The 20,294-nt window shown below is 43.1% G+C and overlaps 1 protein-coding gene across 1 annotated transcript in view; it reads left to right on the top strand.

Moving 5' to 3' along the window:
* Positions 1-20,294, top strand: part of LOC137623538 (probable phosphorylase b kinase regulatory subunit alpha) — a 50,723-nt gene that overhangs the window by 925 nt on the left and 29,504 nt on the right. The window contains exons 2-5 of the mRNA XM_068354373.1: positions 16,415-16,538; positions 18,102-18,237; positions 18,577-18,857; positions 19,278-19,416. Coding sequence (XP_068210474.1) covers positions 16,415-16,538; positions 18,102-18,237; positions 18,577-18,857; positions 19,278-19,416 — 680 coding nt within the window. The remainder of the gene's footprint in view (positions 1-16,414; positions 16,539-18,101; positions 18,238-18,576; positions 18,858-19,277; positions 19,417-20,294) is intronic.

Raw genomic sequence — 20,294 nt, 5'->3', positions numbered from 1 at the left:
ATGTAGGCTTCAAAACACCCTTATCCCTAGCTTGAAAGGAGAGTAAGGTTGTGGAGAACACCCCCTCTCCACCCATGTTAGGACCAGGAAGTATCAGACAATGACTGCTGAAGAATCAGCAGGTGGATATGTAGGCTTCAAAACACCCTTATCCCTAGCTTGAAAGGAGAGTAAGGTTGTGGAGAACACCCCCTCTCCACCCATGTTAGGACCAGGAAGTATCAGACAATGACTGAGTAAGAATCAGCAGGTGGATATGTAGGCTTCAAAACACCCTTATCCCTAGCTTGAAAGGAGAGTAAGGTTGTGGAGAACACCCCCTCTCCACCCATGTTAGGACCAGGAAGTATCAGACAATGACTGCTGAAGAATCAGCAGGTGGATATGTAGGCTTCAAAACACCCTTATCCCTAGCTTGAAAGGAGAGTAAGGTTGTGGAGAACACCCCCTCTCCACCCATGTTAGGACCAGGAAGTACCAGGTAATGACTGCTGAAGAATCAGCAGTTGGATATGTAGGCTTCAAAACACCCTTATCCCTAGCTTGAAAGGAGAGTAAGGTTGTGGATAACACCCCCTCTCCACCCATGTTAGGACCAGGAAGTATCAGACAATGACTGCTGAAGAATCAGCAGGTGGATATGTAGGCTTCAAAACACCCTTATCCCTAGCTTGAAAGGAGAGTAAGGTTGTGGATAACACCCCCTCTCCACCCATGTTAGGACCAGGAAGTATCAGACAATGACTGAGTAAGAATCAGCCGGTGGATATGTAGGCTTCAAAACACCCTTATCCCTAGCTTGAAAGGAGAGTAAGGTTGTGGAGAACACCCCCTCTCCACCCATGTTAGGACCAGGAAGTATCAGACAATGACTGCTGAAGAATCAGCAGGTGGATATGTAGGCTTCAAAACACCCTTATCCCTAGCTTGAAAGGAGAGTAAGGTTGTGGAGAACACCCCCTCTCCACCCATGTTAGGACCAGGAAGTATCAGACAATGACTGCTGAAGAATCAGCCGGTGGATATGTAGGCTTCAAAACACCCTTATCCCTAGCTTGAAAGGAGAGTAAGGTTGTGGAGAACACCCCCTCTCCACCCATGTTAGGACCAGGAAGTATCAGACAATGACTGCTGAAGAATCAGCCGGTGGATATGTAGGCTTCAAAACACCCTTATCCCTAGCTTGAAAGGAGAGTAAGGTTGTGGAGAACACCCCCTCTCCACCCATGTTAGGACCAGGAAGTATCAGACAATGACTGAGTAAGAATCAGCAGGTGGATATGTAGGCTTCAAAACACCCTTATCCCTAGCTTGAAAGGAGAGTAAGGTTGTGGAGAACACCCCCTCTCCACCCATGTTAGGACCAGGAAGTATCAGACAATGACTGCTGAAGAATCAGCAGGTGGATATGTAGGCTTCAAAACACCCTTATCCCTAGCTTGAAAGGAGAGTAAGGTTGTGGAGAACACCCCCTCTCCACCCATGTTAGGACCAGGAAGTATCAGACAATGACTGCTGAAGAATCAGCCGGTGGATATGTAGGCTTCAAAACACCCTTATCCCTAGCTTGAAAGGAGAGTAAGGTTGTGGAGAACACCCCCTCTCCACCCATGTTAGGACCAGGAAGTATCAGACAATGACTGCTGGAGAATCAGCAGGTGGATATGTAGGCTTCAAAACACCCTTATCCCTAGCTTGAAAGGAGAGTAAGGTTGTGGATAACACCCCCTCTCCACCCATGTTAGGACCAGGAAGTATCAGACAATGACTGCTGGAGAATCAGCAGGTGGATATGTAGGCTTCAAAACACCCTTATCCCTAGCTTGAAAGGAGAGTAAGGTTGTGGAGAACACCCCCTCTCCACCCATGTTAGGACCAGGAAGTATCAGACAATGACTGCTGAAGAATCAGCAGGTGGATATGTAGGCTTCAAAACACCCTTATCCCTAGCTTGAAAGGAGAGTAAGGTTGTGGATAACACCCCCTCTCCACCCATGTTAGGACCAGGAAGTACCAGGTAATGACTGCTGAAGATTCAGCAGGTGGATATGTAGGCTTCAAAACACCCTTATCCCTAGCTTGAAAGGAGAGTAAGGTTGTGGATAACACCCCCTCTCCACCCATGTTAGGACCAGGAAGTACCAGGTAATGACTGCTGAAGATTCAGCAGGTGGATATGTAGGCTTCAAAACACCCTTATCCCTAGCTTGAAAGGAGAGTAAGGTTGTGGATAACACCCCCTCTCCACCCATGTTAGGACCAGGAAGTACCAGGTAATGACTGCTGAAGATTCAGCAGGTGGATATGTAGGCTTCAAAACACCCTTATCCCTAGCTTGAAAGGAGAGTAAGGTTGTGGAGAACACCCCCTCTCCACCCATGTTAGGACCAGGAAGTATCAGACAATGACTGCTGAAGAATCAGCAGGTGGATATGTAGGCTTCAAAACACCCTTATCCCTAGCTTGAAAGGAGAGTAAGGTTGTGGAGAACACCCCCTCTCCACCCATGTTAGGACCAGGAAGTACCAGGTAATGACTGCTGAAGATTCAGCAGGTGGATATGTAGGCTTCAAAACACCCTTATCCCTAGCTTGAAAGGAGAGTAAGGTTGTGGAGAACACCCCCTCTCCACCCATGTTAGGACCAGGAAGTACCAGGTAATGACTGCTGAAGAATCGGCAGTTGGATATGTAGGCTTCAAAACACCCTTATCCCTAGCTTGAAAGGAGAGTAAGGTTGTGGAGAACACCCCCTCTCCACCCATGTTAGGACCAGGAAGTACCAGGTAATGACTGCTGAAGAATCGGCAGTTGGATATGTAGGCTTCAAAACACCCTTATCCCTAGCTTGAAAGGAGAGTAAGGTTGTGGATAACACCCCCTCTCCACCCATGTTAGGACCAGGAAGTACCAGGTAATGACTGCTGAAGAATCGGCAGTTGGATATGTAGGCTTCAAAACACCCTTATCCCTAGCTTGAAAGGAGAGTAAGGTTGTGGAGAACACCCCCTCTCCACCCATGTTAGGACCAGGAAGTATCAGACAATGACTGCTGAAGATTCAGCAGGTGGATATGTAGGCTTCAAAACACCCTTATCCCTAGCTTGAAAGGAGAGTAAGGTTGTGGATAACACCCCCTCTCCACCCATGTTAGGACCAGGAAGTACCAGGTAATGACTGCTGAAGAATCGGCAGTTGGATATGTAGGCTTCAAAACACCCTTATCCCTAGCTTGAAAGGAGAGTAAGGTTGTGGAGAACACCCCCTCTCCACCCATGTTAGGACCAGGAAGTATCAGACAATGACTGCTGAAGAATCAGCAGGTGGATATGTAGGCTTCAAAACACCCTTATCCCTAGCTTGAAAGGAGAGTAAGGTTGTGGATAACACCCCCTCTCCACCCATGTTAGGACCAGGAAGTACCAGGTAATGACTGCTGAAGATTCAGCAGGTGGATATGTAGGCTTCAAAACACCCTTATCCCTAGCTTGAAAGGAGAGTAAGGTTGTGGAGAACACCCCCTCTCCACCCATGTTAGGACCAGGAAGTATCAGACAATGACTGCTGAAGAATCAGCAGGTGGATATGTAGGCTTCAAAACACCCTTATCCCTAGCTTGAAAGGAGAGTAAGGTTGTGGATAACACCCCCTCTCCACCCATGTTAGGACCAGGAAGTATCAGACAATGACTGCTGAAGAATCAGCAGGTGGATATGTAGGCTTCAAAACACCCTTATCCCTAGCTTGAAAGGAGAGTAAGGTTGTGGATAACACCCCCTCTCCACCCATGTTAGGACCAGGAAGTATCAGACAATGACTGCTGAAGAATCAGCAGGTGGATATGTAGGCTTCAAAACACCCTTATCCCTAGCTTGAAAGGAGAGTAAGGTTGTGGATAACACCCCCTCTCCACCCATGTTAGGACCAGGAAGTACCAGGTAATGACTGCTGAAGATTCAGCAGGTGGATATGTAGGCTTCAAAACACCCTTATCCCTAGCTTGAAAGGAGAGTAAGGTTGTGGAGAACACCCCCTCTCCACCCATGTTAGGACCAGGAAGTATCAGACAATGACTGCTGAAGAATCAGCAGGTGGATATGTAGGCTTCAAAACACCCTTATCCCTAGCTTGAAAGGAGAGTAAGGTTGTGGAGAACACCCCCTCTCCACCCATGTTAGGACCAGGAAGTACCAGGTAATGACTGCTGAAGAATCGGCAGTTGGATATGTAGGCTTCAAAACACCCTTATCCCTAGCTTGAAAGGAGAGTAAGGTTGTGGATAACACCCCCTCTCCACCCATGTTAGGACCAGGAAGTACCAGGTAATGACTGCTGAAGAATCGGCAGTTGGATATGTAGGCTTCAAAACACCCTTATCCCTAGCTTGAAAGGAGAGTAAGGTTGTGGATAACACCCCCTCTCCACCCATGTTAGGACCAGGAAGTACCAGGTAATGACTGCTGAAGAATCGGCAGTTGGATATGTAGGCTTCAAAACACCCTTATCCCTAGCTTGAAAGGAGAGTAAGGTTGTGGAGAACACCCCCTCTCCACCCATGTTAGGACCAGGAAGTATCAGACAATGACTGCTGAAGATTCAGCAGGTGGATATGTAGGCTTCAAAACACCCTTATCCCTAGCTTGAAAGGAGAGTAAGGTTGTGGATAACACCCCCTCTCCACCCATGTTAGGACCAGGAAGTACCAGGTAATGACTGCTGAAGAATCGGCAGTTGGATATGTAGGCTTCAAAACACCCTTATCCCTAGCTTGAAAGGAGAGTAAGGTTGTGGAGAACACCCCCTCTCCACCCATGTTAGGACCAGGAAGTATCAGACAATGACTGCTGAAGAATCAGCAGGTGGATATGTAGGCTTCAAAACACCCTTATCCCTAGCTTGAAAGGAGAGTAAGGTTGTGGATAACACCCCCTCTCCACCCATGTTAGGACCAGGAAGTACCAGGTAATGACTGCTGAAGATTCAGCAGGTGGATATGTAGGCTTCAAAACACCCTTATCCCTAGCTTGAAAGGAGAGTAAGGTTGTGGAGAACACCCCCTCTCCACCCATGTTAGGACCAGGAAGTATCAGACAATGACTGCTGAAGAATCAGCAGGTGGATATGTAGGCTTCAAAACACCCTTATCCCTAGCTTGAAAGGAGAGTAAGGTTGTGGAGAACACCCCCTCTCCACCCATGTTAGGACCAGGAAGTACCAGGTAATGACTGCTGAAGAATCGGCAGTTGGATATGTAGGCTTCAAAACACCCTTATCCCTAGCTTGAAAGGAGAGTAAGGTTGTGGAGAACACCCCCTCTCCACCCATGTTAGGACCAGGAAGTACCAGGTAATGACTGCTGAAGAATCGGCAGTTGGATATGTAGGCTTCAAAACACCCTTATCCCTAGCTTGAAAGGAGAGTAAGGTTGTGGATAACACCCCCTCTCCACCCATGTTAGGACCAGGAAGTACCAGGTAATGACTGCTGAAGAATCGGCAGTTGGATATGTAGGCTTCAAAACACCCTTATCCCTAGCTTGAAAGGAGAGTAAGGTTGTGGATAACACCCCCTCTCCACCCATGTTAGGACCAGGAAGTACCAGGTAATGACTGCTGAAGAATCGGCAGTTGGATATGTAGGCTTCAAAACACCCTTATCCCTAGCTTGAAAGGAGAGTAAGGTTGTGGATAACACCCCCTCTCCACCCATGTTAGGACCAGGAAGTACCAGGTAATGACTGCTGAAGAATCAGCAGTTGGATATGTAGGCTTCAAAACACCCTTATCCCTAGCTTGAAAGGAGAGTAAGGTTGTGGAGAACACCCCCTCTCCACCCATGTTAGGACCAGGAAGTACCAGGTAATGACTGCTGAAGAATCAGCAGTTGGATATGTAGGCTTCAAAACACCCTTATCCCTAGCTTGAAAGGAGAGTAAGGTTGTGGAGAACACCCCCTCTCCACCCATGTTAGGACCAGGAAGTACCAGGTAATGACTGCTGAAGAATCGGCAGTTGGATATGTAGGCTTCAAAACACCCTTATCCCTAGCTTGAAAGGAGAGTAAGGTTGTGGAGAACACCCCCTCTCCACCCATGTTAGGACCAGGAAGTACCAGGTAATGACTGCTGAAGAATCGGCAGTTGGATATGTAGGCTTCAAAACACCCTTATCCCTAGCTTGAAAGGAGAGTAAGGTTGTGGATAACACCCCCTCTCCACCCATGTTAGGACCAGGAAGTACCAGGTAATGACTGCTGAAGAATCGGCAGTTGGATATGTAGGCTTCAAAACACCCTTATCCCTAGCTTGAAAGGAGAGTAAGGTTGTGGATAACACCCCCTCTCCACCCATGTTAGGACCAGGAAGTACCAGGTAATGACTGCTGAAGAATCAGCAGTTGGATATGTAGGCTTCAAAACACCCTTATCCCTAGCTTGAAAGGAGAGTAAGGTTGTGGAGAACACCCCCTCTCCACCCATGTTAGGACCAGGAAGTATCAGACAATGACTGCTGAAGATTCAGCAGGTGGATATGTAGGCTTCAAAACACCCTTATCCCTAGCTTGAAAGGAGAGTAAGGTTGTGGATAACACCCCCTCTCCACCCATGTTAGGACCAGGAAGTACCAGGTAATGACTGCTGAAGAATCGGCAGTTGGATATGTAGGCTTCAAAACACCCTTATCCCTAGCTTGAAAGGAGAGTAAGGTTGTGGATAACACCCCCTCTCCACCCATGTTAGGACCAGGAAGTACCAGGTAATGACTGCTGAAGAATCGGCAGTTGGATATGTAGGCTTCAAAACACCCTTATCCCTAGCTTGAAAGGAGAGTAAGGTTGTGGATAACACCCCCTCTCCACCCATGTTAGGACCAGGAAGTACCAGGTAATGACTGCTGAAGAATCGGCAGTTGGATATGTAGGCTTCAAAACACCCTTATCCCTAGCTTGAAAGGAGAGTAAGGTTGTGGATAACACCCCCTCTCCACCCATGTTAGGACCAGGAAGTACCAGGTAATGACTGCTGAAGAATCAGCAGTTGGATATGTAGGCTTCAAAACACCCTTATCCCTAGCTTGAAAGGAGAGTAAGGTTGTGGAGAACACCCCCTCTCCACCCATGTTAGGACCAGGAAGTATCAGACAATGACTGAGTAAGAATCAGCAGGTGGATATGTAGGCTTCAAAACACCCTTATCCCTAGCTTGAAAGGAGAGTAAGGTTGTGGAGAACACCCCCTCTCCACCCATGTTAGGACCAGGAAGTATCAGACAATGACTGCTGAAGATTCAGCAGGTGGATATGTAGGCTTCAAAACACCCTTATCCCTAGCTTGAAAGGAGAGTAAGGTTGTGGAGAACACCCCCTCTCCACCCATGTTAGGACCAGGAAGTATCAGACAATGACTGAGTAAGAATCAGCAGGTGGATATGTAGGCTTCAAAACACCCTTATCCCTAGCTTGAAAGGAGAGTAAGGTTGTGGAGAACACCCCCTCTCCACCCATGTTAGGACCAGGAAGTATCAGACAATGACTGAGTAAGAATCAGCAGGTGGATATGTAGGCTTCAAAACACCCTTATCCCTAGCTTGAAAGGAGAGTAAGGTTGTGGAGAACACCCCCTCTCCACCCATGTTAGGACCAGGAAGTATCAGACAATGACTGAGTAAGAATCAGCAGGTGGATATGTAGGCTTCAAAACACCCTTATCCCTAGCTTGAAAGGAGAGTAAGGTTGTGGATAACACCCCCTCTCCACCCATGTTAGGACCAGGAAGTATCAGACAATGACTGAGTAAGAATCAGCAGGTGGATATGTAGGCTTCAAAACACCCTTATCCCTAGCTTGAAAGGAGAGTAAGGTTGTGGAGAACACCCCCTCTCCACCCATGTTAGGACCAGGAAGTATCAGACAATGACTGAGTAAGAATCAGCAGGTGGATATGTAGGCTTCAAAACACCCTTATCCCTAGCTTGAAAGGAGAGTAAGGTTGTGGATAACACCCCCTCTCCACCCATGTTAGGACCAGGAAGTATCAGACAATGACTGCTGGAGAATCAGCAGGTGGATATGTAGGCTTCAAAACACCCTTATCCCTAGCTTGAAAGGAGAGTAAGGTTGTGGAGAACACCCCCTCTCCACCCATGTTAGGACCAGGAAGTATCAGACAATGACTGCTGAAGATTCAGCAGGTGGATATGTAGGCTTCAAAACACCCTTATCCCTAGCTTGAAAGGAGAGTAAGGTTGTGGATAACACCCCCTCTCCACCCATGTTAGGACCAGGAAGTATCAGACAATGACTGAGTAAGAATCAGCAGGTGGATATGTAGGCTTCAAAACACCCTTATCCCTAGCTTGAAAGGAGAGTAAGGTTGTGGAGAACACCCCCTCTCCACCCATGTTAGGACCAGGAAGTATCAGACAATGACTGCTGAAGATTCAGCAGGTGGATATGTAGGCTTCAAAACACCCTTATCCCTAGCTTGAAAGGAGAGTAAGGTTGTGGAGAACACCCCCTCTCCACCCATGTTAGGACCAGGAAGTATCAGACAATGACTGCTGAAGATTCAGCAGGTGGATATGTAGGCTTCAAAACACCCTTATCCCTAGCTTGAAAGGAGAGTAAGGTTGTGGAGAACACCCCCTCTCCACCCATGTTAGGACCAGGAAGTATCAGACAATGACTGAGTAAGAATCAGCAGGTGGATATGTAGGCTTCAAAACACCCTTATCCCTAGCTTGAAAGGAGAGTAAGGTTGTGGAGAACACCCCCTCTCCACCCATGTTAGGACCAGGAAGTATCAGACAATGACTGCTGAAGATTCAGCAGGTGGATATGTAGGCTTCAAAACACCCTTATCCCTAGCTTGAAAGGAGAGTAAGGTTGTGGAGAACACCCCCTCTCCACCCATGTTAGGACCAGGAAGTATCAGACAATGACTGCTGAAGATTCAGCAGGTGGATATGTAGGCTTCAAAACACCCTTATCCCTAGCTTGAAAGGAGAGTAAGGTTGTGGAGAACACCCCCTCTCCACCCATGTTAGGACCAGGAAGTATCAGACAATGACTGAGTAAGAATCAGCAGGTGGATATGTAGGCTTCAAAACACCCTTATCCCTAGCTTGAAAGGAGAGTAAGGTTGTGGAGAACACCCCCTCTCCACCCATGTTAGGACCAGGAAGTATCAGACAATGACTGCTGAAGATTCAGCAGGTGGATATGTAGGCTTCAAAACACCCTTATCCCTAGCTTGAAAGGAGAGTAAGGTTGTGGAGAACACCCCCTCTCCACCCATGTTAGGACCAGGAAGTATCAGACAATGACTGCTGAAGATTCAGCAGGTGGATATGTAGGCTTCAAAACACCCTTATCCCTAGCTTGAAAGGAGAGTAAGGTTGTGGAGAACACCCCCTCTCCACCCATGTTAGGACCAGGAAGTATCAGACAATGACTGAGTAAGAATCAGCAGGTGGATATGTAGGCTTCAAAACACCCTTATCCCTAGCTTGAAAGGAGAGTAAGGTTGTGGAGAACACCCCCTCTCCACCCATGTTAGGACCAGGAAGTATCAGACAATGACTGCTGAAGATTCAGCAGGTGGATATGTAGGCTTCAAAACACCCTTATCCCTAGCTTGAAAGGAGAGTAAGGTTGTGGAGAACACCCCCTCTCCACCCATGTTAGGACCAGGAAGTATCAGACAATGACTGCTGAAGATTCAGCAGGTGGATATGTAGGCTTCAAAACACCCTTATCCCTAGCTTGAAAGGAGAGTAAGGTTGTGGAGAACACCCCCTCTCCACCCATGTTAGGACCAGGAAGTATCAGACAATGACTGAGTAAGAATCAGCAGGTGGATATGTAGGCTTCAAAACACCCTTATCCCTAGCTTGAAAGGAGAGTAAGGTTGTGGAGAACACCCCCTCTCCACCCATGTTAGGACCAGGAAGTATCAGACAATGACTGCTGAAGATTCAGCAGGTGGATATGTAGGCTTCAAAACACCCTTATCCCTAGCTTGAAAGGAGAGTAAGGTTGTGGAGAACACCCCCTCTCCACCCATGTTAGGACCAGGAAGTATCAGACAATGACTGCTGAAGATTCAGCAGGTGGATATGTAGGCTTCAAAACACCCTTATCCCTAGCTTGAAAGGAGAGTAAGGTTGTGGAGAACACCCCCTCTCCACCCATGTTAGGACCAGGAAGTATCAGACAATGACTGCTGAAGATTCAGCAGGTGGATATGTAGGCTTCAAAACACCCTTATCCCTAGCTTGAAAGGAGAGTAAGGTTGTGGATAACACCCCCTCTCCACCCATGTTAGGACCAGGAAGTATCAGACAATGACTGCTGAAGAATCAGCAGGTGGATATGTAGGCTTCAAAACACCCTTATCCCTAGCTTGAAAGGAGAGTAAGGTTGTGGATAACACCCCCTCTCCACCCATGTTAGGACCAGGAAGTACCAGGTAATGACTGCTGAAGAATCAGCAGTTGGATATGTAGGCTTCAAAACACCCTTATCCCTAGCTTGAAAGGAGAGTAAGGTTGTGGATAACACCCCCTCTCCACCCATGTTAGGACCAGGAAGTACCAGGTAATGACTGCTGAAGAATCGGCAGTTGGATATGTAGGCTTCAAAACACCCTTATCCCTAGCTTGAAAGGAGAGTAAGGTTGTGGATAACACCCCCTCTCCACCCATGTTAGGACCAGGAAGTACCAGGTAATGACTGCTGAAGAATCAGCAGTTGGATATGTAGGCTTCAAAACACCCTTATCCCTAGCTTGAAAGGAGAGTAAGGTTGTGGAGAACACCCCCTCTCCACCCATGTTAGGACCAGGAAGTATCAGACAATGACTGAGTAAGAATCAGCAGTTGGATATGTAGGCTTCAAAACACCCTTATCCCTAGCTTGAAAGGAGAGTAAGGTTGTGGATAACACCCCCTCTCCACCCATGTTAGGACCAGGAAGTATCAGACAATGACTGCTGAAGAATCAGCAGGTGGATATGTAGGCTTGAAAACACCCTTATCCCTAGCTTGAAAGGAGAGTAAGGTTGTGGAGAACACCCCATCTCCACCCATGTTAGGACCAGGAAGTATCAGACAATGACTGCTGAAGAATCAGCAGGTGGATATGTAGGCTTCAAAACACCCTTATCCCTAGCTTGAAAGGAGAGTAAGGTTGTGGATAACACCCCCTCTCCACCCATGTTAGGACCAGGAAGTATCAGACAATGACTGCTGAAGAATCAGCAGGTGGATATGTAGGCTTCAAAACACCCTTATCCCTAGCTTGAAAGGAGACTAAGGTTGTGGAGAACACCCCCTCTCCACCCATGTTAGGACCAGGAAGTATCAGACAATGACTGCTGAAGAATCAGCAGGTGGATATGTAGGCTTCAAAACACCCTTATCCCTAGCTTGAAAGGAGAGTAAGGTTGTGGATAACACCCCCTCTCCACCCATGTTAGGACCAGGAAGTATCAGACAATGACTGCTGAAGAATCAGCAGGTGGATATGTAGGCTTGAAAACACCCTTATCCCTAGCTTGAAAGGAGAGTAAGGTTGTGGAGAACACCCCATCTCCACCCATGTTAGGACCAGGAAGTATCAGACAATGACTGCTGAAGAATCAGCAGGTGGATATGTAGGCTTCAAAACACCCTTATCCCTAGCTTGAAAGGAGAGTAAGGTTGTGGATAACACCCCCTCTCCACCCATGTTAGGACCAGGAAGTATCAGACAATGACTGCTGGAGAATCAGCAGGTGGATATGTAGGCTTCAAAACACCCTTATCCCTAGCTTGAAAGGAGAGTAAGGTTGTGGAGAACACCCCCTCTCCACCCATGTTAGGACCAGGAAGTATCAGACAATGACTGAGTAAGAATCAGCAGGTGGATATGTAGGCTTCAAAACACCCTTATCCCTAGCTTGAAAGGAGAGTAAGGTTGTGGAGAACACCCCCTCTCCACCCATGTTAGGACCAGGAAGTATCAGACAATGACTGCTGAAGAATCAGCAGGTGGATATGTAGGCTTCAAAACACCCTTATCCCTAGCTTGAAAGGAGAGTAAGGTTGTGGAGAACACCCCCTCTCCACCCATGTTAGGACCAGGAAGTATCAGACAATGACTGAGTAAGAATCAGCAGGTGGATATGTAGGCTTCAAAACACCCTTATCCCTAGCTTGAAAGGAGAGTAAGGTTGTGGAGAACACCCCCTCTCCACCCATGTTAGGACCAGGAAGTACCAGGTAATGACTGCTGAAGATTCAGCAGGTGGATATGTAGGCTTCAAAACACCCTTATCCCTAGCTTGAAAGGAGAGTAAGGTTGTGGATAACACCCCCTCTCCACCCATGTTAGGACCAGGAAGTACCAGGTAATGACTGCTGAAGATTCAGCAGGTGGATATGTAGGCTTCAAAACACCCTTATCCCTAGCTTGAAAGGAGAGTAAGGTTGTGGAGAACACCCCCTCTCCACCCATGTTAGGACCAGGAAGTATCAGACAATGACTGAGTAAGAATCAGCAGGTGGATATGTAGGCTTCAAAACACCCTTATCCCTAGCTTGAAAGGAGAGTAAGGTTGTGGATAACACCCCCTCTCCACCCATGTTAGGACCAGGAAGTATCAGACAATGACTGAGTAAGAATCAGCAGGTGGATATGTAGGCTTCAAAACACCCTTATCCCTAGCTTGAAAGGAGAGTAAGGTTGTGGATAACATACCTCTCCACCCATGTTAGGACCAGGAAGTACCAGGTAATGACTGCTGAAGAATCAGCAGTTGGATATGTAGGCTTCAAAACACCCTTATCCCTAGCTTGAAAGGAGAGTAAGGTTGTGGATAACACACCTCTCCACCCATGTTAGGACCAGGAAGTATCAGGTAATGACTGCTGAAGAATCAGCAGGAGGATATGTAGGCTTCAAAACACCCTTATCCCTAGCTTGAAAGGAGAGTAAGGTTGTGGATAACATACCTCTCCACCCATGTTAGGACCAGGAAGTATCAGGTAATGACTGCTGAAGAATCAGCAGGAGGATATGTAGGCTTCAAAACACCCTTATCCCTAGCTTGAAAGGAGAGTAAGGTTGTGGATAACATACCTCTCCACCCATGTTAGGACCAGGAAGTACCAGGTAATGACTGCTGAAGAATCAGCAGTTGGATATGTAGGCTTCAAAACACCCTTATCCCTAGCTTGAAAGGAGAGTAAGGTTGTGGATAACACCCCCTCTCCACCCATGTTAGGACCAGGAAGTATCAGACAATGACTGAGTAAGAATCAGCAGGTGGATATGTAGGCTTCAAAACACCCTTATCCCTAGCTTGAAAGGAGAGTAAGGTTGTGGATAACATACCTCTCCACCCATGTTAGGACCAGGAAGTACCAGGTAATGACTGCTGAAGAATCAGCAGTTGGATATGTAGGCTTCAAAACACCCTTATCCCTAGCTTGAAAGGAGAGTAAGGTTGTGGATAACACACCTCTCCACCCATGTTAGGACCAGGAAGTATCAGGTAATGACTGCTGAAGAATCAGCAGGAGGATATGTAGGCTTCAAAATACCTTTATCCCTAGCTTGAAAGGACAGTAAGTTTGTGGACAACAATGAGAAATATCGAGCAACGAGCGGAGGTCAATAAGACATTTTAAATTCTTATAAATAATTACTTCTATTTATAGAATCTAAGATCTTATTTCATGAATTTCACTGTAAAATATCATTTACTAATTTATAAATTTGAAATTATTATTATATATATATATATATATATATAGATGAGAGAGAGAGAGAGAGAGAGAGAGAGAGAGAGAGAGAGAGAGATTACTGGAACTTTTCAGGTTATCTTTTATAAAGTCTTGGGAAGGGGAAGAATTATGAGAGAGAGAGAGAGAGAGAGAGAGAGAGAGAGAGAGAGAGAGAGAGAGAGAGAGAGAGAGAGAGAGAGAGAGAGAGAGAGAGAGAGATTACTAGAACTTTTCGGGTTATCTTTTATAAAGTCTTGGGAGGGGGAAGAATTATGAAAGAGAGAGAGAGAGAGAGAGAGAGAGAGAGAGAGATTACTAGAACTTTTCGGGTTATCTTTTATAAAGTCTTGGGAGGGGGAAGAATTATAAGAGAAGAATTATGAAGAGAGAGAGAGAGAGAGAGAGAGAGAGAGAGATTACTAGAACTTTTCGGGTTATCTTTTATAAAGTCTTGGGAGGGGGAAGAATTATGAAAGAGAGAGAGAGAGAGAGAGAGAGAGAGAGATTACTAGAACTTTTCGGGTTATCTTTTATAAAGTCTTGGGAGGGGGAAGAATTATAAGAGAAGAATTATGAAGAGAGAGAGAGAGAGAGAGAGAGAGAGAGAGAGAGAGAGAGTTTTTCCTTCATATGCTCCTCAAGGCCACTTGGGTCAAGGCAACAACAGCCCCAAACCAGCCTTGCAACAACACATGTAACTCCTAATATAAAAAAGAGAGGAAGCTAAAATGCCCTGTCATTGCAGGCATAAAGGAATTAGCAGTCAATTGCAGTGCATGGGTGATCTCTTTCATCATGTTGCATGCGAAGGATGAAGAAAAAAATTAATAAGGAAGTGTTTTTGCTTTTGTTGTTGATATGATATTTGCAATTTATGTTAAATGGAAGTCCATGGAATAATATCCGAGGTTATATAAATGTGAATCTTATAAAAGGTCACTGCATTATTATTATTATTATTATTATTATTATTAATATTATTGTTATTATCATTTGATTATTATTATAATTATTATTATTATTATTATTATTATTATTATTATTATTATTATTATAAGCTAAGCTACAACCATAGTTGGAAAAGCAAAATGCTAGCCCAAGGGCTCCAAAAGGAAAAAAAATAGCCCAGTGAGGTAAGGAAACAAGGAAATAAATAAAGTACAAGAGAAAAATATATTTCAAGAACAGTAACAACATTTAATTAGATCCTTCACATATAAACTATAAAAACTTAGAAAAAAAACAAGAGGAAGAGAAATAAGACAGAATAGTGTGCCAGAGTCTACCTTCAAGCAAGAGAACTCTAATCCAAGACGGTGAAAGGTTATGGCACTACCCAAGACTAGAGAACAGTTGGAATAATGGTTGTGACTCTCTTCTGAAGAGAATTAGGTTGATAATTCCTTTAAGACTTAAGAAGAAAATAACTTGTGTTATGCAGAAAAAGTAAGTAAAATGGCGCTAATCAGTTAGATGAATCGGTAGAACTTAAGAAAAAAATCAAACTTGTTGCGAATGTTTTTATTTTGAACAGGCTGGCATGTCTCTTTTTACACCTTATATATGAAAGATCGATTTTTATGTTGTCACTATTCTTAATAAAGTTACTCAGTTGATTGCTTCCTGCCTTTGAGTCGCAACCTTTCTCTCAGCTCGTCACAGAATCCAGATATTAGGAGGAGTATAACATATGGCTTATATGAATATGAAAAACACGTCTAAATGTGCAAAATTTTCATAGTTTATTTATTACTCCAGAAACCAAAGAAAGGGTTTTCTGAAGTATGTTATACGAAAATATGGAATATTTTTTTGTCATAAAAAGTTACTGACAGTGATGTTACATTATTCTATTATTTTTGTATATTATTGTCATTGCATAACATTATTCTAGCATGTGCTACTAGATACAGTAATGTCCTGTTATATATAATTTTTTTTCTTTTGCACCAAATAGTAATTGCATGTACCAAGCTTTAGAAACCGTAATTGTTGATTATAATCTGTAAATCCGTTAATGGCTAACACCTCATTACTATCAACAACAATAACATTAAGAACTAGAGGGGGGGCACTCAGTAGGGTGCAGACCTCTAAAGCGACAGCTTATTTCTCGACTTTTTGCTCGACCTTGACTGTGACCTTTGACCTTAACGTGTGTTAATTGGGGGGAATTTTCATACACTCAAATATGAACCGAGTTTGAAGTTTCTGTGACAACAATGCCCAAACATGGCTGATTACGTGATGTAAATTAGGACATTTTGCTTGACCGTGACCGTGACCTTCCAAAATTTAATAATTTCTAGCTTTTTACTTAACAATTATCCCTGCAAGTTTCATTACACTACGATTAAAATTGTGGCCAGGAAGCTGTTCACAAACAAACACATACAAACAAGGGATAAAACGTATCCTCCTTTCAACTTCATTGGCGGAGTTAATTATAACAATGATGACAGATGGCTTCCATTGAAAAATTTTTATTCTATTTTGCATGTATTAGTGCTTGTAGCATGAATCTAAGCATAGTTGTTGCCTTTGGTAGTTTGTGATTCAAAGGCATAACTGATTTCTGGCAGTATTTATGTTTGGTAATGAGGATGATTTTTAATAATCCTTTATTCCTCCATTTTTTTTTTGTACCACAGTGGACCTTTGTGTTGCAGAGTGGCCTCCGATGCTGTTTACGAAAACGTGGAACTGGAAGAGTTGCTCTTGCAGATGAGGGAGGCTGAGACTCTAGAAGAACAAGGAGACATCTTACATTATCTGGTCAGTATCTCTCTCTCCCCCTTTTTACTACTAACCAGCCATATAAATCTTATCCCTTACATTCATTTCTTAAACATGAAACGCTGTTTACTGAGCAGTACAAATGAATAATAAAGTAATTAATTTTATTTTCACAAGCTTTAACCAGATAGAATTGTTGCCTGATGCGATTCATAATTTTGTATATTGTTAAATCCATCTAGTCAGTTTCATTTGATCTATAAGGCCTGCGTACAGCCGCAGTAGGCCATAGAATCAGACTTGTACCTAGCAATCTTCAAGTATGTTATTTTTTTTAAACTACAGTACATTTATATCAGTAGGGTATTCAGCGTTATGAAGCTTCATCTGTGGTGGATAATGGGGGAGGGTGGGCTTTGGCACCCTAGCAGTACCAGTCGAACTCGGGTTGAGTCCCTTGTCAGGCTGGGAGGAACGTAGAGAGGAAAGGTCCCCTTTTTTTACATTTGTTTGATGTCGGCTACCCCCAAAATTGGGGGAAGTGCCTTAGTATATGTATTTATGTACATTTATATCATTATATTAGGTGAAATCTGATAAGAACTAGAATTTTGACAAATATACATCACATTGTACATCATTTTATCAGATGAGTGATTGTTTTCTCTTAACTGAACTTCTGTTAAAAACTAAGTTCTAAATAATCAGATAAAGTTTTCTCAGTTCCAAACCTGCTTTATCATTCTACTACTGCACAAGCAATTCTATTGCAATATATCAATCTGGTTATACAGTGGAAATACAGTTGACAATCATTACTCGCAGTTTATTCATTGCTGCATTTAATTTGTGCAGTCAGAAATTGTAAAGTAATAAATCAGGATACAAAATTAATTTGCTCTGGAGTGGTTTTCATAACATGATTCATATAATGAAACAGAATGAAATAAGAGCCAAATACATTTGAATCATTAAACACACCTAACCTAACAAGGCAAATTTCGTTTCGTATCCTGAGTATTTTTTCGTGATATGAGGCGAAAAAGTCTTTGTATGTCATTTTGTACGATGAGTTTTCCGCATGTAGAAACTTTCGTATCCTGAGGTATTACCTTACTAAATTAAGAGAATTCCAGAAATTTATGTTTGTATTTAATTTTCGTGGGTACAGCTACCAGCTTGGCCTTTAAGTCACATTATTCATATCTCAACCTCTGCTCTTTTGTCCTTCAGATGCTCTAGTGATGCATCTTACCACATTCTAAAATCCATAATCCTGCTAGACCCAAGAGATCTGTAAAAGACATTCTTCAAATCAGAGTATTTGAAGTTCTTAATGTAATACATAAAGAATTATAAAAACAGCATGTTAATAGAAGAAAAAAATATATCATGTTGTATTTGACACATAGAATCAATTTTTCCTGTAACACTTTTTCTAAGTATGGGATTTCAGATTAAGAAATACAAATAAATAATTTTCATCCTAAAAGAAATATGAAATACTGTACTTGCATATTATTTATGCTTGCTAAATAAAGCTTATTTGTCTTTTTAAACAAACATTTTCGACATATATTTCTTTTTTTCACGAGAATATAGGTTGTGCAGTTTGGCCTAGGCCACGAGACTGGTTCTGTCATCGAAGGTCAAGCCGTGACTGTGAAGGATTTACTGAAGGATCTGTACGAAAGGGCTTGTCACATCAAGCATTGGGCCTTGGTTAGACATACTGCAGGTAAGGGAACTCTTGCTCTTGTTGGTTAAATGCTTCATACATCTTTTCATGATTGTATTTATGAATATAATTAAACTTAAGTTAAAGCTATGAGCTGCAGCACACACACTCAAGAAATTTGAATGTCATAAATAAAATGATAGGAAAAAAAACACTCTCTCCTTCTCTCTCTCTCTCTCTCTCTCTCTCTCTCTCTCTCTCTCTCTCTTGTGTGTGCAGCATTAGAGTATATATCTGTCCACTTCCAAGATAGGTAGTTAATCTTGGTAGTTAAATCAAGAGTAATATTTTATGGGAAATCTCTCATTGCTTTCTTATCAGCAATTATTATGCTTCCAGGTATGCTTGGCAAGAGGGTGGAAGACTTGGCTAAGGCCGTGACAGACCTGTTGGTGCGACAGAAGCAGGTGACAGTTGGTCTGCCCCCACACAACGAAGTAACCATCACGGCTCCTCTCCCGGCATCCGAACTGCGAGTACTGATACATCGGGCCTACGGCGCAGACGAGTCGACGGCAATGTTGACGCAAGAGCTGTTGGTTTATTTGGCCATGTTTATTCGTACAGAGCCAAGCCTGTTCCATGAAATGTTAAGGTTGAGGGTGGGGCTCATCATACAGGTAAGCAAACACAGAAAGAGATCTTATATCATTGATGACTTTGTCAAAATTGGATAAATCGAAACATCTTTTATAATGACCCAAATCATAGCAAGTTGGTATTCATTGGAAAGGTCTTGATAAGAATTTTTCCATAAATATCAACAAGCTATGGTTTGTGAGGTTTTGAAAGAATGCTACATCAGAAGTTTTGTTGAATTCACCACTCGCAGTGAAAGGGTTAATGTTGACAAAATAAACTCTTGTGGCTATGTCTGTTCATGTGTCTTCATTGTTGTGTTGCAGTTTCTAAATCCTAAGTCTTGTACTGTTTTGTTATCAATAGACATAAAGTATTTTGAATATACTTAGCAGTCCTTAAGAAACCCATCGTAAGTGTCTTTTAGTTCTGTTTATGATAGAAAATTACACTTGCTGCAGGTGATGGCCTCCGAGTTGGCTCGTACTATCAAGTGTGCCCCAGATGTTGCTTCAGACCATCTCTTGAACCTTTCGCCTTTTGAAATGAAGAATCTTCTGCATCACATAATGTCTGGAAAGGAATTCAATATTGGATCAGGTATTGTAGAAGGGAAATTTTTAATTAATAAGTTTTATTTTTTGTTATAATGCATTAATCAGTCTTCAGTCTGTTTCAAATTCCGATGTAATGATGAACTATCTAGTGATAACAAGTTTTCTTTTCAACCTATGAGTAGTAAAATTTTAATTCCTTTGGTTTGAGTGCTCTTTTTTTAGTGTGGTAATGACTAATGTTTGAATAAGTTATGACTTTTTACTGTGGTTCATTAGTAGAATTATCTTATTGTCAAAAGATTGTTGGGCTTTTAGCAATGTTTGCCTTATATTGTCTTTTTTATCATATAGACATCATTTCAGTAAGAGAGAAGCATCTCTTTAGCGGTTGAGTTTTATAGTATAGTTTAGCAAAATCGTGAGGTGGTACAGTATAGATGTTTTAGATTTAGGCGTAAACTTTTCAATCTTATTTAGTGATCACTTGTAACTTCCACTTTACCAGAATTTAAATGTTGGCAGATATTTTAGGTCTTATTTAGTGATATCATAAAAATCTTCCCTTTATTTCCAAGCAACAAAAACAAATGAAAAAGTAAATGATGTCGGTATGTAATTTGGGATATATGTACTGTACCGGTAAATGTTTGATATGAATTGTTTGGACGTTATCCTCTTGTCTCAAAAATTTATACAGGACGTGATTCCCTCCTTTATATAAGGACAATGTTAAATTTTATGTGTACTTATAAACAAACTGTTATCCTCCCCAAGTTTGTTATGCCATAGGTCCACCCTGTTTTATATTGCATGTAATTTAAATTGCAATCATTATGAAAAGACTTTTGCTTATTTTGGTGAGGAATTCTGGCATCGGAAAGTAAGTTTCTTTGGTATATTTGCAACGATCTAGCAGGGGTG

Source organism: Palaemon carinicauda, chromosome 30, assembly GCF_036898095.1.
Source record: "Palaemon carinicauda isolate YSFRI2023 chromosome 30, ASM3689809v2, whole genome shotgun sequence".
NCBI classification, from domain to species: domain Eukaryota; kingdom Metazoa; phylum Arthropoda; class Malacostraca; order Decapoda; family Palaemonidae; genus Palaemon; species Palaemon carinicauda.
This window is presented reverse-complemented; position numbering and strand designations above follow the sequence as displayed.